The sequence below is a fragment of the Tursiops truncatus genome, chromosome 9 (genome assembly GCF_011762595.2).
Source record: "Tursiops truncatus isolate mTurTru1 chromosome 9, mTurTru1.mat.Y, whole genome shotgun sequence".
Classification (NCBI taxonomy): Eukaryota; Metazoa; Chordata; class Mammalia; order Artiodactyla; family Delphinidae; genus Tursiops; species Tursiops truncatus.
Genome location: NC_047042.1, coordinates 19385199 through 19412894, shown reverse-complemented (window position 1 = coordinate 19412894; position 27696 = coordinate 19385199). Strand labels below are relative to the sequence as shown.

General features: G+C 37.2%; 1 protein-coding gene across 1 annotated transcript in view; it reads right to left on the bottom strand.

Moving 5' to 3' along the window:
- The window catches only part of RELN (reelin), a 516016-nt gene that overhangs the window by 251658 nt on the left and 236662 nt on the right, over positions 1 to 27696 (bottom strand). Inside the window, exons 5-7 of the mRNA XM_033862920.2 lie at positions 22414 to 22446; positions 19668 to 19746; positions 3287 to 3383 (exon numbers count right to left, since the gene is read on the bottom strand). Coding sequence (XP_033718811.1) covers positions 3287 to 3383; positions 19668 to 19746; positions 22414 to 22446 — 209 coding nt within the window. The remainder of the gene's footprint in view (positions 1 to 3286; positions 3384 to 19667; positions 19747 to 22413; positions 22447 to 27696) is intronic.

Below are 27696 nucleotides of genomic sequence, written 5' to 3'. Positions count from 1 at the left end.
GAGCGTCTTTGATACTTATGCTGGGGGTGTAATAAATGATGCTTTTGTCACCTGGGTGATCAAGTTTCACAGCCGTGACCTCTGCTAGCAAACAGTAAATCACTTGAAATAGTGCCAAATTTCAATTACATGTGCTAACTGAGGGTGACCCTAGACTTCGATTAGTCATTGATTCCACACTTTTTTCTTCACCGGGGAAGCGAAGGACTGTTGACTCCCATTCTTTTACCTTTACCCATTTAGTTTATGAGTAACACTGTCAGCTACGAGAAAGAACAGGAAAGATGAAGAGAAAAAAAAAAATGAAGCATTGCCTATAAAACCTATTCACCTATATTCACATTTGAGTATTATATTTATTATTCTTGAGTTCAAATATATGATTTCAGTCTGCAAAGTTATTAAGTCTTTACATGGGACATTCTGAAAACTAAAGGACCTCTTAAAGAGATTTTGATAAATATTACAGCGACTATGAATGTCTGAGAGAGAACTTTTTCCCTACCAAATCTCACTGCTCTTAAATTATCAAATCAACTCTAAATTATAGAAAATTATAGAAAATTAATATGCTGACTAAATGAATCTGAATAATTCACTGCAGGCTGAGGCTGTTCATTCTATACTTCTTCGCTGCAAATTTTCACTGAGTTTAATCCTGTTTTAGCCCAAGCTCCTCCTTGTAACTAAAATGCATTTGCAAATATGAGAGAATAATTGAGCAAATATTTTATTTTTAAAAAATGAAGAGTACCATGACTACTTTTGCTTTAAGCTCTGAGAGAGCACATTTTCTCTTAAAGGAGTGGGTAAATGAATTCCTCATTACCTTCATTTCAGACTAGCAAAATGAATCAAGTTAGGTGCCACTCCCTGAAATATGGAGACTTCCCTGAAGTAGTGAAACGTGTGAGGGCTGCACAGCAGAGCAGCAGTGGAAACTGAAATGCGTGGTGTGCCCATGTGTAAGCAGGTACCACCTCTCACTGGCTCTGAGTTTTATTGAAATGAAATAGCCATTTGACTAAATTCACAAAATGGAAATGCTCTTTTAGGCATTTTAAAAAATAAAGCATTAACCTACTAAGGTTCTTTACCTGTGGTCGGTGGTTCTTTGTTTCACAACTTCAGTAAGAATTGGATTTATGAAAAATTTTAAAGGATATTTTTTTAAAAAGTGATGTTTGGGGCTGATAACTTTCATCAGTTCTCACACACAACTGTTTTAACTGGATTCAGTTTTGAAGTGCCGTGCAAATATTTGAATTTTAGTGGACAACAGCATGTTTACTGACCACTGAATTCATCACTTTTCTTTCGATTGATCTTTCTCTTGTAAACACAACTTGGGTACAATATACATTTCTGCTCCTGGGATGCCAATATGGTATAAAAATTATTGGAAATTAGAAGTTGCCAGTGTGTAAAATGTAGATGTCATCCTTATCTTTGTTAATGTATCTTCATTCTATTCCCTTTGAGTCTACAACACAATTCATCCTAGGAAAATACTTATGACGAAATATAAATCTGTTTATGTTTTTTCCTTTCTTGGATAAAGAAAATTATTTTGAATATTTTCCTTTTTAGTCGAAAGGCTGATCTCACATTAATTATATAACACAATTCAAAACTAGCCCACTGGGTGTATAAATTCTAATGCTAAATAAACTGGGATACAGTGAAACCTTCAGGATTAAATATATTACATGGGATCAAATAAACTAGATACTTCAGTTTCTATGCTACAGAAATATGAATTCTGGTATTATATTCTTAGATATGTTTATTTCTTATTAATCAGAAACAAAAAAGAATTTACCAAGCATTTCCAGAAATATTACTGAATGGGTGAACATTCTAAAATAGGCATTTATTCTAAGCTTGATTAACTATGACAAAAATTTAATTTTGTTTTAAGGTTTATAGATAATTAATTCAGTCATGGTACATTATTTAAGATGTACTAGCAAATCTATTTTTTCAAGGAGAATTTCACTACAGAGTCACATTTATCTGCAGGAATGTTATAATATCTTGTTAAGAGTTGAATTATGAGCACCTATTATTTTAATTTGCATCCAATTAACTCTGTTTGTGTTCTAATTTCAACTAAAAACTCTTCAATTTATCAATGTTCTGAAGCTTGTATGTTTAATAAATTAAATTTATTTATTGCCATGAAAGGAGTATTCAAGCAGCATAAAATAAGAACCATGTTATAAAAACTAATTGACTTTCACAATTTGATAACTAAATCTTATTTTAATTACCTAGCAAGGTTTTTTCCTCCTTTTTACTGTGGAAGCCAGTCTTTTGGCCACTTTTTAAATTAATGAATTGGAAACATAACGTGTGGTGGAGGGGTGAAAAACACAACTTTGTTACTAAAAGTTCCATCATAAGGAAGATGTGGGACAAAAAAGGAGAGGCATTGAAACTCAAGTCAAAAAGCAGAAAAGCAAAGCAAAAGAGATGTTGCGAAAAGAAAATTAGATGCAAAGAAACTGAGCTAGAAGTACAACACAACAATTGCTTTTATATCCTTTTTCAAGAATGTGAAATGAAGGTAGTCTTGGTGCCAGAAAGAAGTAGCAAGTGACAACAAAAGGCTCACTAGCCACATGCTGATGGCTAGTGGTTTTATTGTTTTCAATTTAGAATGCTCATGTTTCATTTTACATATGATCCAAGGACTTACCTTTGGCAAGCAAAATCTAATCATCTAAATTGAAGTAACCTACTACTGAACAATTTGGCATAAACCAAAATTTTTAAAAAACTGGTTTATTCAGTGTGCTCTTTCATTTCAAAAAAATTCATTAAAGTTCCTAGGTGGTTAGGAAACAAAGTATAAAAATAATGTGATAAAATTGCTCATTTAATATTTTTGGCTTGCAAGGAGAAAATAAGAAGTGTAAAAGTAAAGCTTTATACAAGAACTTATAAAGACACAAATTATTTAGCTATGATATATATATGTGTGTCATATATATATGTCATGCCTGTCATACCCATATTTTTAAAAAGGCATATAATCACAATGATGCACTATGTTTAATGAGATCCATTGATGCTGCCAGTTTTATGACTGTATTCTTTATTTTTTACATTTGAAAATAAATTAGAAAATCACTGCTCCTAATTTTGAGATATTTGCAATAGGACTCATAAATAATACTGCAAATTTTCATCTGAACTGGAATTGGGTAGGAAAACCTTTTGTTGGCAAAAAGTTCAGTAAAGACTGTATTTGGAATAATGTACATAAATAGCACATACTTACCAATTCTCTTGGACCATATGGCTCACAGAAGGTGACAGCATTGCCATGCATAATTGCACCACACTGTTCTCCAGTCTCACAGTTGTTACATTCAACCCTGTGGGAACACAGAACACAACCTCAGGTTGTGAACTAAGTAGCACAATGTGGTTTATCACTCAGGTAAAGAAAGATGTAATAGTTGTTGTTATTCAGTTGAAATCAACATTTCAAGGAAGATAATGGTATTTTGTATTGTGACATGTTAAAGAAACATAAAAACAAAAGGATTTGAACTTCAATCCCAATTCTTTCAGTTACTCGTAATGGTGGGTAAGTTACTTAACCTCCCAAAGTTTCAGTTTTCTCATCTGTAAAATGAGGAAAATAATATGGACCTAAATATCACATAGTTATCATGAGGATTAAATGAGAGAGTGTACATAAAACACAGAGTACAGAATCAATCTCACAGTAGGCACTTAATGGCCACTGGTATTATTATCAATCATTACATAATATACTATGCCCAATACAAGTATTTTGCTAATATGAAAGATAAGCAAAGTAATATACACTTATATAATGAACTAAAACCATATATCTCTGAAATCAAAAGGTGTTTTACAAATTTTAAACCTTTTTCTTTTGAGTTATGATTAATGTCAATGTTTAAAATAACTGTTCTTAAATAGATTTGCATGTCTATGAAATATACTATGTAAAAAATAATGGAATCAGATTGTACTTAATCCACATAGTAATATGAAATAAACACAAATTCTAATTCAAGCAAATTTTGGAGACTGAGTTAATGTTAACCTTGTAAATAATTTAATTAGTTGCTTTATTATTATAAAGTGAAGTGGCTAATAAAACCTTAGAACAGAATCTCAAAAATAAATATATTCATGTCTTCAGTATAAATTGATAATATGAATATTCTGGATTTGACTTTGCATATTTACAATAACATTGACAATGATTTGCATCATGATACTTCAACCTAGAATCATTACATGTACAAAGAAAGAATTATGTTTCCTCAGTCTGAACCTCAAAGCACATGAGAGCTGTATTTCATGCAGAAAGGACATTTTCAAAGACTCACGTTCTAGGTGCCAAACATTATTGAAAGGGCACCATGCCCTTTGTTTTTGAAGATCATTGTACCAGGCCCTTTTAGCTGTTTGCTAATCTCAGAGAAAAAGGGAGCAGGAAGCCCTATTCAAATAGGAAGAAGACAAAAGTGTGAAAAGATACCAGGTAGCCCATAAAGCCAAGAGGCAGAAGCACAATAAGTAAGTAAAAACGTGGCCAAAAAATCGAGGTATTTCCTATATGTGTATTGCATGGAATAAATTATTCTAATCTTTTGAGCTGTGTTCCTATACAAAGGCGATCAACAATGTCAAGAAGCTTTGCTTTTTTAAGAATAAACAGAGAACAACTTCTGATATAGAATTTTTAAAGGTAGTATCTCAAATCTTAGTAGGAGATTTAAATCTTCTCTTGATTACTGTGAAGCAAGATTCTAATAACATGTCCTTGACATTAGAAGAGGCATAGTAGTAGCTTCATAAAGGCAACAAATATGTCTCTTGTTCACCATTTTATGCCTGGCATGCTGTATTCCATAAATATTTGTTGAATGAGTGAATAAATATAAGGCAACTTCATAAGCAGAACTATTATTAGGGCCTGAGATCTAAAGCACTTCAAATAGAACCTGGCATACGTCAAATAGAGCAAGCATGATGTAAGCGTTAGCATAAGTGTTAGCTATTATTATTATTATGGATTTCTACCATTGTCATCCAGAACAGGTATATTAGTTTTTTCCCCCCACAGGGAACCTACTATATGAACTTCTTACTACTATTTTTCTATTCTTAAAACTACACATTGGGGCTTTCCTGGTGGCGCAGTGGTTGAGAGTCCGCCTGCCAATGCAGGGGACACGGGTTCGTGCCCCGGTATGGAAAGATCCCACATGCTGCGGAGCGGCTGGGCCCGTGAGCCATGGCCGCTGAGGCTGTGCATCCGGAACCTGTGCTCCGCAACGGGAGAGGCCCGCGTACCAAAAAAAAAAAAAACTACACAATTTTTCCCAAGGAGTGTGATTATGATAAAAGTACAGAGAAGTAGCACTGAACTTATAGTATGCTTCTTACTTATTGATAGATGAGGATTATTTGGCCTCCAAGGCATTGTGAAATGGCTCAAAAGAAATATAAGCTTTGACAGAGAGAAATTAAAAGATTGTTCAACCCTCACAATGACTATCTGCCATTTTCCTCCAGTGATTCTAAACTAAAAGCATCATTGTTGATGTGAAGTCCAAGGTCTGATATTTGAATCCTCATAGCAATCATTCTCTCTATAAATATTGATCAGCACTCCCCAAATCAACTGTATATCAGAAAAACTGTATCTGTATAAATACATGTATTACAAGTCTCCATCACCTACAGTTTTGATTAAATAGGATTCATGTGCAGCCTAGGCATCTGTATATTGTTTAAAGGTGATTCTAGCATAGGTAGCCTACAGCCTGGCACTCGGGAACCAGTGAATGGACCACAGATGTTTGATGTGTTTGGAGAACCCCTTCTATTTTGTGGAATAACAGGAGTTAAAAAAACAATAAACACAAGAAAAAGGAAATCAGATACAGCTTTGTCCCCACTTGGCTCAAAAACCCCTCTGGACCTTTCTTTGTTGTGCTGCATAGCTCCAGAAACTTAAAATAAAATTACAAAGGCACTGGTACCCTGTTGAAACTTAAAGATTCAGAATTACCAGCTATTATTCACTAAGTTGTTGCTACCTGGAGGTACAATGGCTTCATCAAGGATTGATGAAACAAATCCGTTAGCTTCTTGTCAAGGTCTTTTAAATGTCCTTTGCTTGAATTTCTCACAGTATGTCTGGGTTTGTCAACATAATTTATTTTGAAAGCACATCCCTCTGGGTGGTCAAATCCAACCCACTCTTAGATGCCAATGGTGTTATTTATTCATTTATCATTCATTAATTCATTCTTACAATTAACAACCATATGTTGAGAACCTATAGGCAATATGATGAGCTTTAGTGGTACAAAGACCAAAACAAAAACAGTATTATTTTCTTCCAGGAGTCTATACTCCAGAAGGAAAGGCAGGGAAACAAGCACACAATTAAAATATAGGGTGCCAACGCAATGATAGCTATTTACTGCATCCTATTATGTGCCAGATATTCTAAAGCCTATCTGAATCTTTCAACTTCTCTATAAGATAGTTTTCAGTGTCCTCGTTTTACTAATAAGAAAACTGAGCTCCAAAGAAGTTAAGCATTTGCTCGAATCCTACAGCTGTAAAGTTGACAGACTGGCAATCTGGACCCAGGACTTGCTAATTCCAACACCCATCACGTTTTCCATAGCTCTTCACTCCTTATAACAGGAGTACGCGCTGGCTGTGATGGTACCTAACTTAGACTAAGGAAGTAAGGGAGAGCTTCCAAAGGAGGTGGTCCCAGAACTGGTCCTGAATGAGAAATAGGAGTTAGTCAAAGAAGAAAGGTGATGGTGTCATAGGGCACAAGGAATGCAGAGATTATGATACAAGTAAAACTGCTACTTCAGTGTGTTAGTGTGCCTGGAACCACACTGGTACATGAAGAGGGTGGCAAAGGATGGGGCTGGAAAGTGGCAGCCAGTTCATGGAAGGTGTCATGCGCCATTTACCAAGTGATAGATACTGCACTAGGAACTCTACAAACAATGCCTCAATTAATTCATATATCCCGCCTTTATTTTTATCCACATTTAGAGGATGCTAAAACTGAGATTTAGAGACATTAAATGATTGTCCAAGGTTACACAGATTGAAAATTATAGAACTGGGATTCAAACTCCCACTATTCTGCTTCCAAAGTCATGATACGATCCAACTTTTAGGAAAATTACTCTAACAAATAATGGATTAGCGGTAGAAAAGACTGGACTGTTGATATAACACAAGCAGGACACAATAGTGCCTTGAAATAAGGTGGAGATGAAGAAAAGAGTATCACTTTTTAATAGAAACATAATATGATCCACATATGTAATTTTCAACTTTCTAATGGCTACAGTAAAAATAAAAAAGGATAGGTGAAATTAAGTTTAATAATATGGTTTATTTAACCCAGTATACTCAAATTATATTTTAACATGTAATTATACAAAATTATTAATGATATAGTTTACATTCTTTTTTCATAAAAAGTCTTCAAATTATGGGGTGTATTTACACTTACAGCACATCTCAATTCAGACTAACCACAGTTCAGGTGATTAATAGCTGCATGTGACTAGTGGCTACCATACTGGACAGCTCAACTCTAGGGAATTACAGGGCTTGGAAACTGACTGCTCTTCTGGTTATGCTGACAACTGGAGATGACCAGCTGACAATGATTATATGTATTTGAACTTCAGGGAAAGGAGATCAGCACTGACAGGACAATTTAAGATATGGCTGAAATCATAGGAGTGCATATTATTGGGGGCCAGGGGGAGAGGGGAGGATATACTAAGTGAGAAAAGTAGAGGTCCAAGAATGGATCCCTGGGGAACAACTATATCCTTAGTCTGGTTTCTGGAAAGCTCCAACTATCATCGTGACCCTTCAGTGTGTATCAATCTGAGGCTATCCCTGCATACTTTTCCATGATTATTGGCAGTGGGTTCATTTCTGTTCATGTTCCTAACAATCCTAATATTTTTGTGCTGCCCATCAAGGTGACTTTTCTAACAGTGAGTCTATAATATGACCTTCCTAATATTTTTTCTACCATTAAAGTTAAGCATTGTACAACCACTTACATGAATGCCATCATCATAAAGGAAAAGAAAAATCACAAATTCGTGATGAACACAATGACTCTGATGGAGGCCAAATAATACAAAGGGCAACTAGGAGTCATGGCTTCCCAGAAGGAAATAGTGATCCATTTCAGAAAAACAAGGTAAGTTTTAAAAACCTACAGATGTAAATAAGCATCCAAATTTCAAGAACAGGAATTCTTGGCTCATCCCAGAACCTACAGCAATGCCTAAGTGCTCTGAGTGCCTGAGTTCTTCCCTCATGTCTTTCTCAGAATGCCCCTGCGTCTAACAAGTTAACTTGGTTGAGTAGGGTTAGGTACCTAACCCCAATGGGTGCTCTCTGCGAATAATACTAGTAGTCTAAAATTCTACTCTTCCCTTATGAGTTGTTCCTAAGAATAAGGGTTCAATTTGCTGGATAATGAGCAATCCAATTATCTCTAGGCTCGGAGCAAAAAAAAAGTGCTATTTATTTCTAACATTTAAACTGTGGTCCCCCAACCAAATTTTCTCAAGAAAATGATGGGCTCTGTAAAGTTAGGTAACATATTCTTCAGAGATTGGTGGGAAGAAGAAGTTTTAAATAATCCCAGTTAAATAGACTTCTATTTTTCAATTTAAAAGGAATGTGACCTCCCAGGCTAAGGATTAGAAATGAATTGCTTCTCTGCTTAAGAGTAAAAGTAATACCGACTATTTCTCTAATCTAAGAAAACTTGCCCCCTCTTTTTCTTTTTCTCAATATGAAAAACAGAACATAAGAATCTGACAAATACCACAGCCCATCATACGAATCGCCCACCTCAAAATATAATCTGCCATGAACAGTATGATTAAAAGACAATTTAAGGGAAATGCTTGCTATCCCCGAAGACCAGGCAAAGCCTGAATATATTGAGCCCTCTCTGAACCTATTTATCACATGCTTAGGTACCACATGAATCTCACCTATTACTACAGTTCACAGATCATTGGTCATTCGAGTTAGAGGGCATCTGAAGTATCACTGAGTCTCAATCAGCCCCTGTCATTTTACAAATGACAGAACAGGACTAGAGGCTAGATTCCCTGACTCCTTGTCCAATATTCTTCCTACTCCACTCTAATGCAGCCAAGAAGAGAAAAGAACTCTAATTCTACAAAACTCATGTGCATTTCAAAAACATTTGTCATCATTTTTACTATCAGAGTTTATCTGGAAGAGCTACAATGTCTTTTCTTAAAAGTTCTTTTTTCATTTATAGGATAAGGGATTTTGCTTTGCTAATGAAAATGTACAAAAATAAGAGAAATGTCATGGACTTCACAGAAAATGTTCAGAATGAATTCACTGGACTAAAGTACATAATCAAATTCAATATTCCTTTGGTTATGTACATCCCTACATAATTCATCCCTATTTTATATATACACTATCACACTACCATTTTTTCCCTAACAAAAACATAAAGGAAACAAACAAAACCATAAAGGAATCAGTAAGGATGAAGGCAGGTACTTGTTGACCAGCACATCTAGGGTCCAACTGGAAACATAAAAGAAAAAGAAATGCTTTGAACCAAGATTTGTTTTTCACTCTAACAAGCTCCTTGGCAGTTTGAAACTTGTTATCTTGGTGTCAATTCTCTGTCTTTGTTTTTTATCATTTAGGTGGCTGTTTCTGTTTAGGAATTATATGCAATGTGCATTTGTGTTATAGAGAGCACACTTCTGAAGGTATAATTCTGTTTTTAATCATGACTTTAAAATTAATAGTCTGGAAAACACACCAAAGCCCCTGTTCAGGAGGCACAGAGGAAGCTGGAGTGAAATGTCCCTGGAGTGCCCCGCAGTCCCCATGTCCTGCAGTGACTCACACAGGACTTTCAGGACACTGGAAAGAGGAGGAGGATTAATGAGAAAATTGGGCTCCTTCGCACAACCACAGATTTATGAATGGTTGGTGGTGACATCATCCTGATAACAATAAATAAATAACTAAAATACTATTTTCTCAAGAGCAGTCTCATTACGCAACTCATTCTTCTTTTTAGATCAGAGTGAAATCACTCAGCCTTTCGTCAGTTACTCTGCTGAAACAAGTTAATCACCTGGAAACTCAGTGACAATCAGTTATCATCAAATTCTCATTTGAGATACATGCCGTTTGTCCCCAAGACCGAGGACATCGTATTATCTACCCATGATTTATTGCCTCTGAAGGATTCAGTGTCTGGTATTCTATGAGTTGGAACTGTCTATTCACTAGCATTTCTGAACAGAGATATTAAAATAATTTTAATATTTGATCTGATTATAAAAAGTACATTAAAAATGGAAAGAGAAAAGAGAAATCTCTTATAATTTCCCGACCCAAAGATAACAAGTCTCTTCCCCCAGTTACAGCTCACACTGCATGTGCTGACACCATCTCATGTGTGGGCTTGCACAACAAGGCCAGATCATGGACTGGTGAATCCACCAAAGTAAATAGGACCCTGCCAGCCCTGTGGGAGCTGGGCAGTCAGCTGACTTCTGGAGACGTCGGAGCTCCTTGTAATTTCCACTCAAACCTCAACAAGGAATCAACTATACTCCAATAAAAATTAAAAAAAAAAAAACCCTCAACAAGCAGAACACTCAACTTTTGACCATATTTTATAGCAAAGAGACAATGTTTTATAGCAGAAAGGCACGACTATTGTGAAAGATCAAGCTTAAAAAAAACCCTCGTGGGCTTCCCTGGTGGCGCAGTGGTTGAGAGTCCGCCTGCCGATGCACAGGACATGGGTTCGTGCCCCGGTCCGGGAGGATCCCACATGCCGTGGAGCGGCTGGGCCCGTGAGCCATGGCCGCTGAGCCTGCGTGTCCGGAGGCTGTGCTTCGCAACGGGAGAGGCCACAACAGTGAGAGGCCCTCATACCGCAAAACAAACAAAACGAAACAAACCCCTTGTAAAATCCTCTTTTCTTTGTAAATGTGGAATACTTTTAGAAAAACAGCAAGGAAAGTTCACTCTATAAGACTGAGAATAATATCACCTTCAACAATGTCATGCCTTTTTTCTAAGGAGCTAACATATGCTCTAAATGTGAAAATGACAAACTCCATTTATAGCTCATTCTTTCTCATTACTTCTCACTAAGGAAGGTAAGAGAACTCTTCTTATTTCACCAGGGAGTTTAAAAATTTGATCTTTGCTTTGCTAGCAAGTATAATGGCAAATATTATTTGGATTAAAAATAACCGTTCTATACCCTACTACTGCATGCAATATTCTGACCTCCTACTATGCTGAATTCCACTACATACTGCTTGAGGAAATATTTTATCACTTGTTTCAAATGTACTTGACATTTAATTCCATTGAGTGAGTTCTTATTTCTGTCATGTAAAACAGAGCTTAAAGAAGGAAATAATAAGCCTCCAGATTCACACCTTATTTTATTAGTAGGACACCTCCTGGTTAACCTTTCTATTGTAGATGAAGTTTTCCCCAGAGCAATTACATCATGGTAAGAGGAAGGAGGGGGAGGAAGCAAGAGATGAAGGTTAGAGGAGAGTGTAATAATAAGAGAAAAAAGTTATTAACAAAAGAGAAGAGAGAGTGAGAGAGAGTAGAAAAAGGTGAGGTCAAGAGGGAAAACATGAGAGAAAAAGTAGAAAAAGATGCACATAAGATCAGAATATTGGACCATTAAACCCTAAAAATCAAATTATAATTCCACAACCCCAAAATACAGTGATATATTAGAAGTTCTGGCAAAGGTGTGTCATCCGATAAAATATTTATTTTGCCATACTTTTCTCACCTACTCACGATCTCCCGTAGTCACCTGGTCTTGAAAACTTGTAAGGTGTATGTTCCATGTTACATGGGTAAGCCTATTTGGTGATATGTCTTCCAAGTGATCAGTATTACAAAAAAGTCCCTTGGACATCCTTCAGCAGTGATGTGGAGCCTTTGATGCCCGTGGTTTGTGTTCCCCTTCACCCAACACTGTCTTCCAAATCTTACTGCCCATTGGCCTGGTGGACATTGAGTGGATGCACTTTTTTTTTTTTCTTTTTTGCGGTACGCGGGCCTCTCACTGTTGTGGTCTCTCCCGTTGAGGAGCACAGGCTCTGGACGTGCAGGCTCAGTGGCCATGGCTCACGGGCGCAGCCGCTCCGCGGCATGTGGGATCTTCCCGGACCGGGGCATGAACCCGTTTCCTCTGCATCGGCAGGCGGACTCTCACCAGGGAAGCCCGTGGATGCACTTTTATCCAGTTTTTTCCCAGTGACATTGTTCATCAGACTTATTAATACTTTGTTCTGATTACCTGGAAACTCCATTTACATTGTGGTTCTCATACTTGGCTACTAAATGGAGTCCCCTCTGCTGTAGTTCTCAATGGGGGCTCCAAGATACTAAGGAACTTTGAAGTAGTTTTACTCTTCACTTGACTTCTTTTCTCTTATGGGCTAATCTACTAATCACTGAATAAATAAAGCTCCAGCCAGAATAACTCACCCCCGAACTAAATTTCAGTCTTTTTAGAGTCTTTATTCAGATAATTATTTTTCTCAAAGCAAATAAACTTTAATAAGCCAAGTCACCAAACTTTTTGCTCCATTTCTGAATAATTTCTCCAATAAATTTGTATTTTCAAGAAAATATTACATGCAGCAGAGTCTGTGACCTCAATTTCTCTAGTCCTGCAGTATGATCTTTTACATATAAAAATGGAGATGTCCTAGTCTTTTCTTGATTCAAGCAACCCTATGCAATGCCAGCCACAGCTTTTTGGCTTCCTTCGCTGTAAATTGTGGTGCTTTCTGTATGATAAGCCAATTGACAGACGTCTTCATTTGCCATAGGATCTGAGACAACTTCATCTGTGTCTTTCTTCTTGATGTCTCATATCCCTGTCGGCATCACAACTTATTCATCTAAGATGCTTCTTCTGACGAGTGACTCTTGTTCTTCCCTGATCTCTGCTGAATAGGACATCTCTGCTATTATTATTGTGCTGGAGGGGAAACATCTGTTGTCTTCTAGTTGCTATTTGTCATCATGTTTTCTAACAGTCCCAACATTTCCCACTAGAACATCAGAGCCTAGTGATATTACAGCTCTAGATGCCTTCTGTGATCTTCAGGAAACAAGCATTAAAGGGATAATCTGTTAAGCAAAACAAAGATTCCTTCTAGACTTTGTAAGTCCTTAGAGAGTAAAGACACCTCTTAAGAAAACTTAAAATGTTTTTAAAAATTCATTCACTTTTTTAGTTCCTTTAACTCTCTCTCTCCCTCTCGTTGAACTCTTTTTAACCCAAGTTATGAATCAGAAATGTCTCCTATTTCTTAACTTTTCTCACTGTTTTTTTTATTACTGTTGAAATTTTTAAAAATTTATTTATTTTATTTTTTTGGCTGTGTTGGGTCTTCGTTGCTGCATGTGGGCTTTCTTGCGGGGCAAGAGGGGGCTACTCTTTGTTGCGGTGCATGGGCTTCTCATTGCAGTGTCTTCTCTTGTTGTGGAGCATGGGCTCTAGGCGCGGGCTTCAGCAGTTGTGGTGCATGGGCTCAGTGGTTGTGGCTCGCGGGCTCTAGGGCGAGGCTTTGTTGCTCCGGGCTTAGTTGCTCCGAGGCATGTGGGATCTTCCCGGACCAGGGTTCAAATCCGTGTCCCCTGCATTGGCAGGCGGATTCTTAACCACTGCGCCACCAGGGAAGGCCCTGAAATTTTTTATTGAGGTAAATTTGCACACAGTGTAATATATGGATCTCAAGTTTTGACAAAGGTATACATCTATGTAACCCATGCTCCCTCAAGATTATATATAATGTATTAATCACCCCAGAAAGTTCCTCATGCCCCTTCCCAGTCAAGTCCCCATCCCTGAAACAATCACTAATCTAATTTCTAGCACTTTAGATAATTTGGTCTATTATAGATTTCGTATAAGTGAAATCATACAGTAAGAACTATTTTGGGTCTGCCTTCTTTCATTCAACATAATATTTTTAAAATCCAACCATGTTGTTTCAACTATCAATAATTCATTCCTTTTTATTGCTGAGTAGTAGGCCACTGAATGGATGTATCATTGTTTATCCATTCTCCTGTTTATGGGTACCTGGGATGTTCCCAGTTTTGGGCTAACAGGTGTATTTCTTTTTAATTAAAAAAATCAAGATTTCTCTCCATTCATATGGAATACTGGCAGTGTTTATATCATACTAAAATAGTTAATATATAAAGAGAAACGATGGGGACTTCCCTGACAGTCCAGTGGTTGGGATTTCGCCTTCCAATGCAAGGGGTGCAGGTTCAATCCCTGGTCGGGGAGCTAAGATCCCACATGCTTTGGGGCCAAAAAGCCAAAACATGAAAAAAAAAAAAAGGCAATATTATAACAAATTCAATAAAGATTTTTAAAAAACTATAAAAATGGGGGGCTTCCCTGGTGGGGCAGTGGTTGGGAGTCTGCCTGCCGATGCAGGGGACACAGGTTCGTGCCCCGGTCCGGGAAGATCCCACATGCCACCGAGCGGCTGGGCCCGTGAGCCATGGCCGCTGAGCCTGCGCGTCCGGAGCCTGTGCTCCGCAGCGGGAGAGGCCACAACAGTGAGAGGCCTGTGTACCGCAAAAAAAAAAAAAAACAAAACTATAAAAATGTAGTTGAGACACAAGTAGTAGATGTTTAAGTGAAATGTTGAGATACAGCGTATTTGTAGGTTCTTACTTTCCTTCTAAATTTAGTTATATGAGGTTTTTCTTCCTACCTTTTTTTCTTTTTGGTTGTAGGGCTGTCTCTATAGGAACAAGACCCTACTGATCCCCCTCCACCTTCAGGAGCGTAATCACACTGAGCACACTTGATAATGGGGAATTGTCAGTAGTGCTGATAAGTCGGTGTTGCTCCATCCACAATCTCTCTCACCCCCTTGGGTTCAATGGCACATTTGAACAGAAGAAGTTACTATTGTGGTTCAGAAGTCTACCTGCATGCAGCCCAGCATCAGGGCAAAGTTAAAGTGGAGAAGCCTCACCCTCATCAAGCCTAATGTGCCACTATATTCCCATGAAGGGGTTTTGCTGTTGTCTTCATTTGTAACTTTACTTCTCATCTTTCATTCAAGCAAAGCAATCAGAAGTGCCTGAGAGAATGGGAGATAAAGGTCACTTCTCTGGCAGAGCCCCAAAGAGATCTGGGGGGCAAAGAGCTGAAGGATCCTATACTCTACATCTCAGAGAGGCAGAAGGACCATAGCAGCATGAGAGCACGTCGGAGCAGCACAAAGACACCCACAGTCCAGGCCCAGGAGCAGCAGAAGTTTTCATGCCCTCAAGCAGGGCTCAAAACAGAGCAATTGCTATGAAGGAGTGGTTAGGACAGGTGCGAAGGCTACCTGTGCAGACCAGTCACCAAAAACTGGATGAGATAGGGAAGACTCAGTGAGCACCTGCAGGAACAGAGGACTGGGGGACCAGAGGTGCATCCCCACCCTACCCCTTGCTTTTGAACTAATAAGCTCTCTGAAACTTAGCTACAACACCAGAAAAATGGGAGAGGACAAGCCAAAGTTGACTGAAATTAAAGTTTTCACCACTGGTAAAAGGGGGACAGTGAAAAGAAATTAAGTTGGATTATAAAAAAAATAAAGTTTTATTTCTCTGATACCCAAGTTTGTAGACAGAATTCATAACTGTGACACCTGCGTAAGCCTAAACAATTTCTGGAAGGACTAGCAGAAACTGGTAACAGTTGATGCCTCTGGAGGGAGGGAATATAGATCTAGTGTAGGAAGGTTTATTTTTATTATTTTTTTAATATTATTGAACTTTTCACCAAGTACGTTTAATTTTTAAATCAAATCTAATATTTAAACTAAGCAGAGAGACAATACATTCAATATTGAGTTGGTGTAAAAAAGTTTCTTGGCTCTATTCCAACTGCCGTCATACACTTGGAATAATAACTTGGTTGTTACGTTCATTCATAATAATAGTAATATAATTTTATGTTCCTTGTTTTTTGTGTACAGTCATTTGTACAGAAGATAAGAAATTTGGATATCAAAAATTACATGAGGGCTTCGCTGGTGGCGCAGTGGTTGAGAGTCCGCCTGCCGATGTAGGGGACACGGGTTCGTGCCCCGGTCCGGGAAGATCCTGCATGCCGCGGAGCGACTGGGCCCGTGAGCCATGGCCGCTGAGCCTGCGCGTCCGGAGCCTGTGCTCCGCAACGCGAGAGGCCACAGCAGGGAGAGGCCACAGCAGTGAGAAGCCCGCGTACCGCAAAAGAAAAAAAAAAAAGTTACATGAAATAAAGTGGAAAAAAAGTTGATTTCATTAGATGAAGTCAATGGAAGCAAATAAGCTGTGAGTGATTAACTTTTAAACTGATCTCTCCCAATCATTGCACAGACGGGACTTTAGTTTCATAATTTCTCCCTTTGCTTATCCTTAAAAATTACAAGTTAAATAATGCATATGATGCTTTTCAAATTCCATGGAAGAAATATGCTCATAAAAGCATGTTTTTCTCTTGTAGCAAATTATTGAGTGATTATTGAGTCTCGGGAATTTGTCCAAAAGCAGCAAACCAGGCCTCATGCTTCTTTCTATCTGGTGGTGAGTGGTAGTGGCAAAGAGTTATAAGTTGTCAGCAAGGATTCTCCTTTTCAGTTGCCACAAAGCTGCCCAGTGGTTTCTAATCCCATGGGGTAAAAAAATCAAAGACAATATCATAAGGGACAAAACTCCCATGTCAATATGTATACCAAGAGAACAGAGATGTCAAGAGAGTGAAAACTGCCTATGAGATTCCAAAACAACACAGGACTTTGTTACTTTATTGGAAACCTTTCCCTGGAATATTTGATTGTATTTGTTTCTAACTTTAGGGAGCTTATGTCTATTTTAAGGGGGCTTAAGCATCTAATACCCTCATTTTCCCCTTCTCTCTGACTCTGCTATATTGTCATTAATATATATTCCATACATTATATAATACAGATATATTTAATTTGAAGTCTGTTTTTCATCCAAATACAATGAGGGAAGACTTGGGGACTCATTTACATAAATTGGCTGAAGAGTATTTTAATAATAATGATTTGGGGTCATATCTGGGCTTAGGGGAGGCATGTAGACCAATGTGCAGATATTCCACAGGAGGAAGAAAGAAAGGGAAAAAGGGAGGGAGGGAGGGAGGGAAGAAGACAGAAAGGCAGGGAAGGAGAGAGAGAGAGTAAGAGAGGTGGGGAGGGAACTGATTTGTACTGAGCAGCGTCAATACACCAGGCGAGGTGCCAGACCTTTTCAGGCTCATCAGACTTTAAAACAATGCTGTTACGACAGTATTTGGCTCACTTTTACTGACAAGGAAACGGAGCTCAGAGTGGTAAAGCAAGCCTTTTGCTTTTCTCAGATACCCAGCTGGCAAGTGGTTAGCTCAGGAGTCAAACCAGACCAGCCTGATCTCAAAACCCCTGCCACCTTTGTTCAACAAAGCCATCTCTCAAATGATGAGAGCTTCATGGTTTTTGTTTGTTTGTTTTGTTTTTTTAATCTTAAAGAGGCTAGATGAAGGAGATTGTGGGCAAAAAGGGATAAAGTAAAATTACTCTGAAGCCCATTTGATAGAAGACAGAAGTATGTAGCTTTTTAAAGTAAATAAAAGGTTTTTTAAAACATTAGGAAAAACCATAGCATAAGTAAAAGGGACATAAAATCCATAACTTCGGTCAAGAAAGCATCTATCAGATCAGTCATGAAAATGGGTGAAGCAAAATCAATCATGTTTTATTGATTTTAAAAACAGCAGAATTTGGACCACATAAAAGTCACATTTTGTATTTGTCAAGAAAACTCACTGAAGAAAATGAATTAGCTTGACAGAAATGAACTTGCCTTGAAAGAAACAAGTCATCTGATAACATTTATACTAATGGGATATAAAAAAGCCAAATGTGAGGAGAACTAGGGAATTTTTCTGGGGTAAAACTAGTGCTTAGAAAGTTCTTTTTTTTTTTTTTTTTTTTCTTTTTCTTAAAAAAGATTTTCAATTTATTTTAGGAAATTTATATTTAGGATATGTTCAGAGGGAAGTGAAATTTTGTTGATAAATTATTTCTTTAAATGGCATATCAATTTTAAGACTTTATATCTCTGTCTAGTCTGAATTTTTTGTGTATTTACATTCTCTAGATCTATATTTCTTTCTAGAAAAGACATAAAAAGTTTCTGTCTATATTTAAGCACCAACACTCTCTAAATCTGTATGTCATCTTCAACTGTCAGGTCAAGGACCACTTTCTCCAAGAAACTCTCACCAGAGTCATCCCTCCTTTTGCAGAACTGCAGTATGCTATTTGTAATCCTCTATTACACTTAAGGATTTCTATCCTGGATTATAAGCTTTTTAAAAATATGTTTTTAGTGTCTCCTCTACAGAACTATAAGCTATTTGAGAGAAGGAACCACATCCCTTTTTAATGTACTATATAAATAAAATAATTACTGCTTGATATTTGTTAAACAATGAAAATAAGGAAAAGCAAATGAATATCATACTCTGACATTTGAGGATGAAATGGTTTTATTCTCTTTCTAGTCTTGAGTATTGCTTGGATTTTGGTTGCAACTTGATTACATTAGAGTTTCTAATTTATCTTGAACTCTTAATCACGTACACAAAAACATTTAGCACCACAGAAAATCCACATTCATATATTCTCTCAAATTATGCAGACTATAGGTCTGGGTGGATAGTTGCATTTCTTCAAAATCAGCAAAAATACAACAAACTGCCAACAAATTCATGCATCCATTTATGTGTCCAACAAGTCTCTAATGAATGCATTTTGGTTCATTATTTCTTTGCCCTCCAAAATCCCATGGAGTTGCCCCTAAACAGTCTTGGAAGGAAAGACTGGAGTATAAATGAGGTAATCCAATAACATAGAAGCTATTTGGAAGTATGACTCAAATCATCTGTCATTTTCAGATAAACCATTTCCCTTCTTTCGTTTGGCAAAATGCAATTAATAGACATAGTAAAGCATAATGTTTTCTATGTAAAGAACTTGTACAACTGAAAAAAAAAACTGATCACACCGATGGCTTTGAGGGGCACCTAGATTCAGTTCTTAAAGAAGTCAAGAAATAGATATTCTTCAGCTCGGTGCTTTGTGACCACCTAGAGGGGTGGGATAGGGAGGGTGGGAGGGAGATGCAAGAGGGAGGAGATATGGGGATATATGTATATGTATAGCTGATACACTTTGTTATAAAGCAGAAACTAACACACCATTGTAAAGCAATTATATTCCAATAAAGATGTTAAAAAAATGAAATAAAATAAAATCACCATGCTGAATTGGAAAAAAAAAAAAAAGAAATAGACATTCTGCAGGCGACAGTAAGCCCAGTTCCCTAGTTGAACAATTCTCACTGATACCTTAGAGCTAAAGAGCAATTTCATTTTATGCAGTCAGAATCATTTTTTAAATTAAAAAAATTTTTTTTGCATTATACAGACCAAAGTGAGGCATGTTCGTATAACTTACCATATGTTTGGATTCAATTCCTTTTGGTGGTAGGAGTCAAAGTCATCTCGTAGGATAATACTGTCGCTATGAATTTCAGCTAAAAGAAGAACAAAAATTTAGAAAAGGATTATACTAAACAATAGATTTAGCTACGCAAAAGAGTCAACATGCTGCATTTATGAGGAATAACAGTATTTTAAATTAAAACTGGATTTTAAATGAGCAGATGATTATATTTGCTTTGTCCCTAAACTACTAAGTGAAAAAGTAACTCTGTTGTTTAGAAGTCTGGAAACCAGAGCCCCCAAAAAGAACCCTACCAAGGTGTCACCAGGCTGCAGAGGTGGGAAGACCAAGGTCAGCACTAACCTACAAGGAGATGTCACCCAAGACTTGCCCCTCATAGCTCGACACACCCAGAACAAGGTCAGTGTCTAACTCATTTTAGAGCACTGAAGGGAACAGAACATTGTGACTATTTATTGTCAGCTAACATTGCTGGTATTTACTAACCCATTTCCTCTTCTCTTTCCTACTATCCCTCTTGCCCTGGCTTGCTTTCTCTCATTCCCTATATTCACTCATTTTTTATTTAATGTGTTTCAAATTGTTAACATTTTTCCCCCTTAGAGCTGCACAGGAGAAATTATCTACATGAATAAGTAAAACTTCCAAATAAAGTCATGTTAGAAGTCAGGAAGAATGCTAGGGAACCATCCATAGTCTTAAATATATTCTCATTACACTTGAGATTGTATTAAATACTTATTTTTAAGCTACAGAAGAACTCGAGTCATGCCAAAAGCAAAGAATGTTTTCATAAACTGTAGAGTATGTGATATTTCCACTGAACAGAGGGTGGACAAGTAAAAACAATTTCATGACCAACTACAATGTAAGTAGGCTCATTATTAAGGTTGTATGAGGAATGATAATTATTTCTATTCAAGTTGTAAAAAATGAATTTAGTGCTCAAAAACCTCCTCATCTGATTCCCATGGTTTGCTGGGGAAATTTGTTTCAGCTAATATAAATTCTCTGGGTCTGTATAAATTTGTTTGGACTAGTTTACACATGCTTTTCGGGACAATTAAAATCATATGATCTGATTAATAAAACATAACCAAAATTTTTTATTTTTTTCAAAAGTGACATTTTACCCTTTTGGGGGGGCTCACTTGAATATAATTCACTGAAATCACTGGGTAATTAAAATCACCTCCAAATATCAGGAAGCACACTTCCAAATTCTCTTTGCCACCTGCAGCCATCCTCGCCCTCTTTATACCGGGTATGCCAGCAGGTAAGCACATAACAAAGTCCGGGAAACCAGTGAATCAGCATGTATTGAGAGAAATGGCTGTTCAGACTCGAAGCCTTAGGCCTGACAACAGGGAGGATATGGATTTACACTGGAGAGAACACTGTGATGTCTTCTGTGCGTGGGAGTGATTTAATGACTCCTCTGAGCAATTAGATGCAGTGCCTGAAATGCCTACAGGGTACCGCTCTCTCAAATACCCAACCTGGTCGAGGCTCAGCTGGGCCACTGCGGGTCACCAGCCTGCCTCGGCTGCTAGAAGGCATGCTTCTAAGTGCTTGCGTTCATCTGCCAAAGAAGAGGAGCCCCAAGCTGTAGTATTACATAAAAGTAGAGCTTCTCAAGGCAGATTTTCCAAAGAGAAAAATAAATTAATTGGGTTTATAGGTTGAAAGAGAAAGCCCAAGAGACAAATACTGACCCATCTGCAAGTCCCACAGTGAGAGACATCTGAAAAAGCTGGAGCCAGCTAGGATGACTTCTTTTCATTTTTATTAAATAGTGTGTGTAGGAAACTGCTTTTAAAATAAGTCTTCACTGTCACCTATGAGAAATTTAACTCTTAAAGATTATTTACTTTCTAGAGATATTTTTTAAAAGGCATGGGTAAGCCTCTATGGTTATTTGTTCATGTATTTATTTCTTTACAAACATTATTATATCATTGACTATATACTTTACAAATATGGATTCATTTAATCCTCATAACAACAATAGGAGGCAGGTACTATTATGACTTCCATTTTATAGATGAGGAAACTGAGGCACAGAGAGGTTATATAACCTGCCCAATATCACCTTGCTAGCAAGTGGTGAAAGTGAGATAAATCCAGTTGGTTTGGCTTCAAATCTGTGCTATTAAGCACTATACCACCCTGCCTCAAGAACTATGGCCCACTAAGTACATGGCAGAATGAAAAGATCATGAGAAAAATGAGAGGTGGCAACTTTACATGGTGCCATTAAAAAAGGCATTTAGTTATTTAAACAACCTCATTTTAATTTTTGAAGAAATGGCCAAATTATTTCTCTTTTTACAACCCAATACATATCTCAGACCTGAAATGATCTCAACTCCTCCATACTCATAGCTCCTTGCCCATTGCCTCCATGCTCTACTATTTATGATGGGTAGGGGCTCTGGGGAAATTTCAGCATTAGAACACTGTGTCAAAAGATCACACTCAACAGAATCCCAAGGATAAATGTACCAACACGTTCAAAAGTCCCTCCATTAACCCCAGCTGGGCAGCTGGATCACCTCATAAGGTGAGGTCCCGGGTTCAAGCATAATCTGGACCTGAGTCTGATTTCAGTGAATGATCAGCGAATCAGAGAGGGCAGAGAGTTTCCTCACCTCTGTATCACCTGCTCACATGGCAGAGGACTAAAACAAGTAGATCTAGTACTAAGGTCAGTGACATCGGGGTCTCAAACACTTACCTAGATGCGGGTGCATACTGGCCTCTGTTGGAGCTGGACCGAGAGAGAAGAAGGGAAAGATGATTGATTAGCAACAAGAGCAAAATCCATTAATAAATAATCACAAATTCAGTTACAAAACTTAGTCATACTAAACAAATTAAACGGCTAGATAGAACCTTTTTAGAGGAGTAAGAAGAAAATGCCAATTAACATCCTAAAATAAGATGGCCAACTCACTACTCATTATATTTAAAAGTCAAAGTGAAAAGTAGAACCCCTTACATACAGGGCAGTTATTTATTATGCAAGTTAGTCAGGTATCCCTTGAAACACACAATATAAATGTGATGTGAGCACCCATTACATGACATGGGCTGTTGTGGGTGTGAGGTATAGAGACAAAAAGCACCATCCTTGCCTTCAAAGAGATTACCATCTGGTGGAGACAACTACAATATAGTGTAATAAGTGCTATGGGAGAGTGTTCAGAGGTCCTGGGGTGAAAAGGGGGACAAGGGAGGGATACTAATTCCAGGCTGCCCAGGAGAAGAGGGTTGTCAGGAGGGGCTGCTGAGTTTTGAAAGACTAGCAGGAGGAAGATAGGTGGGGGTAAAGGAGGGGAGATATGCTTCTTTCTGGAGTGAAAGTGAAATGGCATTGAGAGGTAAAAGAGAATGGCCTTTCACAAGAACTACAACAATTTCAGCATGACTAGAAGGAAGTTTAAGAGGAGGGGGTGGAAAAGTGAAGTTGGTAAAATAGGGAGGCCAAGATCATGGAATTGAATGTTAAGGAATTTGGATTTTACCATGGAAGCATGATGATCTCCTGAACATTTATCAGCAAAGGAGTGCATGTTCAAATATGCATTTTACAAAGGGGCACTCTGATAAGAGTTAGGAAATAAGGGACACTGGCCAACTAATACTTTGGCTATGTTTTTTCCTCAAAGGACTTCCAAATCTATGAAGAAATATTGCCAGCTCACTATCTAAAAATTAGAAATCATGACAGATATTTTAAAATCTTTTACATTCATTAAAGAAGAACTTCAGCTGGATATTAAAAAAAATTAGTTTCTATCACGATGGTCAGTGCTTCAGTTATGTTAGATGAAAAATCCAGACTTAAGAGCATTTTAAAACTAGAGACTGATGTTTGTCTTACTGCTGCATACCAACATATTATATATATTGAAAATACTTGTGCTCAGCTGTATGAACTAGATTCTGTGGAAAGTGTCATAGATACAGTTGTTAGAATACACATGCAAATGCTCTGAATCATCACTAGTTTACAGAAATCAAGAAAAAACAAAAAACCCAGAAGAAAAATTTAATGATTTTGTGTTTTACGCCAAAGGTTATTGGTTATGAGGAGTTTTACAAGGATTCACTGAACTGTTAACTCTAAGATTTTTTTGAAACAAAAGGAATAATTGCCAATTATCCGATAACCAATGACCAAAACAAGGCACACGGATGCACGTTCCCTCACTAATATCACACTACATATGTGTGAACTGAACTTGAAGCCTCAAGGAAAGCAAGAGTTTACTTGCAAGGTAGTTGAAAACTTAAGAGAATTCATGTTGAAATTGAAACCTCCAACACACAAATAAATAATGATTTTACATATTTTCCTAATATGATCAATATGCAGATTTTAATTGCAATAGACAATTTTCTAAATTGTCTGCAAAAGAACTCCAAAAGTATTTGAAGAATTTCTCGTTGATATTGATAATTTGGGAGTTGCTTTTCAACTTATGTAATATTCCTGTGAATCCCATGTTAATAATACTAGGCTGACACAAGAGTAAATGAATTTACTTGAACAGACATAGGTTTCAAACTGACATGTTTTTGTACCAAGGTTATTTAACTCTTCTGAAAAAAGATGGACAAATCTTGTCAAGGTGGGTGTGGATATTAAAGGAAAATAACTTTTTTATATTCGACTCAGTTATTGGAAGACCTTTAAGTAGATATGGAATACTTTGATAGGTCAATCCAGTTTTGAAAGGTAAAATTTACAAAATCTTAATACAGGGCTCCCCTGGTAATGCAGTGGTTAAGAATCCACCTGCCAATGCAGGGGACATGGGTTCCAGCCCTGGTCCAGGAAGATCCCACATGCCGTGGAGCAACTAAGCCCGTGCACCACAACTACTGAGCCTGTGCTCTAGAGCCCGTGAGCCACAACTACGGAGCCCACTTGCCACAATTACTGAAGCCCGCATGCCTAGAGGCCGTGCTCTGCAACAAGAGAAGCCACCACAATAAGAAGCCCGCACACAACAACCAAGAGTAGCCCCTGCTCGCCGCAACTAGAGAAAGCCCTCGCGCAGCAATTAGGACCCAACACAACCATAAATAAATAAATAAATAAATTTATTTATTTGTTTATTTATTTTTAAAAAGATCTTAATACAGACCAAGTATTCCAATACTTAAGATGTGCTATAACACTACCATATATAAAATAGATAAACAACAATGTCCTACTGTATAGCACAGAGAACTATAGTCAGTATCCTGTAATAACCTATAATGGAAAATAATCTGAAAAAGAGTGTGTATGTATATATATGTGTGTGTGTATATATATGTGTATGTATATATATGTGTATGTGTGTGTATATATATATGGAACTGAATCACTGTTGTACACCAGAAACTAATACAACATTGTAAATCAACTATACTTCAATTAAAAAATGTGCTTTAAGTGTAAAATACAGACCAGATTTCAGATAATTAGTACAAAACTGTAAAATATCTCAATTTTTTATTGATTATATTATATTGAAATACTTAATATTTATATATTCTGTGTGAATTAAACTGCATTATTAAATTTACCTTTTTTTTTGGTTTCGTTTTTTAAATGGGGCTTCTAGAATATTTAAAATTACACCTGTGGCTCACATTATACTTCTATTGGACAGTTCCAAGCAATAGCTAGGAGGGAGATCTGTACTGTTCATCAGTTAAGGAAACATTATCACGCAGGAGGTGGTGAAGTCATGGAAGCAGACCAGCATGTCACTCCGAGAGAGCATAGGGGAAAAAAAAAAAAAAAGTGATATGAAGAGGTAAATGTGCATTTCAGGGACTGAAAGAACAGGAGCTAGCAAAGGAGACCAGGAAGGACGGCATTTCATTATGGATATAAGGAAAAGAGAGAGTTTTAAGAGAGAAGAGGGTTAAAGGAGAGGCCAAAATAATCCTAATAAAGCTGGTATCTACTGAGAACATCCTGTTACCAAGGCACAGTGTTAAGCAGGGTGTGTAGATGAACCCAGGGAATTTGGCCTCAGTGACAACTCTCTCAACTACTGTACAAACTACTTTTTCAAGAAGGTTCACTGCAAAGACAAGAAATGAGATTTTGTAGCACCTATCAAGGGACTTGGACCAAAGGGATGTTTTTTTGTTTGCTGTGTTTCTTAGGATATCATAGTATTTTACCATGTTCAATATTAACTACCTTACCAAAGGGGGTCTCTGTATTCATGGGATAAATTGTTAAGATGGGCAGGAAATAATACTGATATTTGTTAAATGTGTAACTTGAAAAAAACTGGGAAATAAGTTAGTTAAATTAAGTATAAAATTTATGGCAATTATCAGAAATATTTTCTAGTCAGTACAATGGGTAGATAAGTGTAACAAAATGTCTGCAGAGGCATCAATTAAATTACCTACTTGACTTTAAATGACTCTGGTGACTAAGGCCTGGATGCAATAAACAGAATGTTATGTTTTAGTGTACTTTAATCTAAGGAGTCCACCCAAATTGATATCTCCCTTTCCGAAATTTTGGCACATGGCATCTTTCACTGAACCACCTCCAATCTAATCATCAGGGAGGGGCCATTTAGAAATGACCCTCTGAATCAGAATCTCTGAGAATGGAAACTCAGAATTTGTATTTTTAAAAACCTCCTCAGCTGATTCTGATAAAAAGCCAGCTTCAAAAACCATTGTCTTAATCCCCATAAAGTTAACAGCTGATTTTTCAGCAGAAACTCTGCAAGCCAGAAGGGAGTGGCAAGACATATTTAAAGTGATGAAAGGGAAAAACCTACAACCAAGATTATTCTACCCAGCAAGGATCTCATTCAGATTCGATGGAGAAATCAAAAGCTATAACTATGAGACAAGCAAACACTATGAGAATTCAGCACCACCAAACCAGCTCTACAACAAATGCTAAAGGAACTTCTCTAAGCAGGAAACAAAAGAGAAGAAAAAGACCCACAAAAACAAACCCAAATCAATTAAGAAAATGATAATAGGAACATACATATTGATAATCACCTTGAATGCAAAGGGATTAAATGCACCAACCAAAAGACACCGACTGGCTGAATGGATACAAAAATAAGACCCTTATATATGCTGTCTACAAGAGACCCATTTCAGACCTAGGGACACATACAGACTGAAGGTGAGGGGATGGAAAAAGATATTCCATGCAAATGGAAATAACAAGAAAGCTGGAGTAGCAATACTAATATCAGACAAAATACTTTAAAATAAAGACTGTTACAAGAGATAAGGAAGGACACTACCTAATGATCAAGGAACTGATCCAAGAGAAAACATAACAATTGTAAATATTTATGCAGCCAACATAGAAGCACCTCAATACATAAAGCAAATGCTAACAGCCATAAAAGGAGAAATCGACAGTAACACAATAATAGTGGGGGACTTTAACACCCCACTTACACCAATATTCAGATCATCCAGACAAAAAATAAAGAAGGAAACACAAGCTTTAAATGACACAATAGACTAGATAGACTTAATTGATATTTTTAGGCCATTCCACCTGAAAGTGAAGAATACACTTTCTTCTCAAGTGCACATGGAACATTCTCCAGAATAGATCACATTTTGGGTCAAAAATCAAACCTTGGAAAATTTAAGAAAATTGAAATCGTATCAAGCATCTTTTCTGACCACAACACTATGAGATTAGAAATCAATTACAGGGAAAAAACAGTAAAAAACACAAATACGTGGAGGCTAAACAGTGTGCTGCAAAATAACCAAGAGATCACTGAAGAAATCAAAGAGGAAATCAAAAAATACCTAGAAACAAATGACAATGATAAAATGACGATCCGAAACCTATGGGATGCAGCAAAAGCAGTTCTAAGAGGGAACTTAGAACATAGCAATTCAAGCTCACCTCAAAAAACAAGAAAAACCTCAAATAAACAACCTAAGGTTACACCTAAAGCAACCAGAAAAAGAAGAACAAAGAAAACCCAAAATTAGTAGAAGG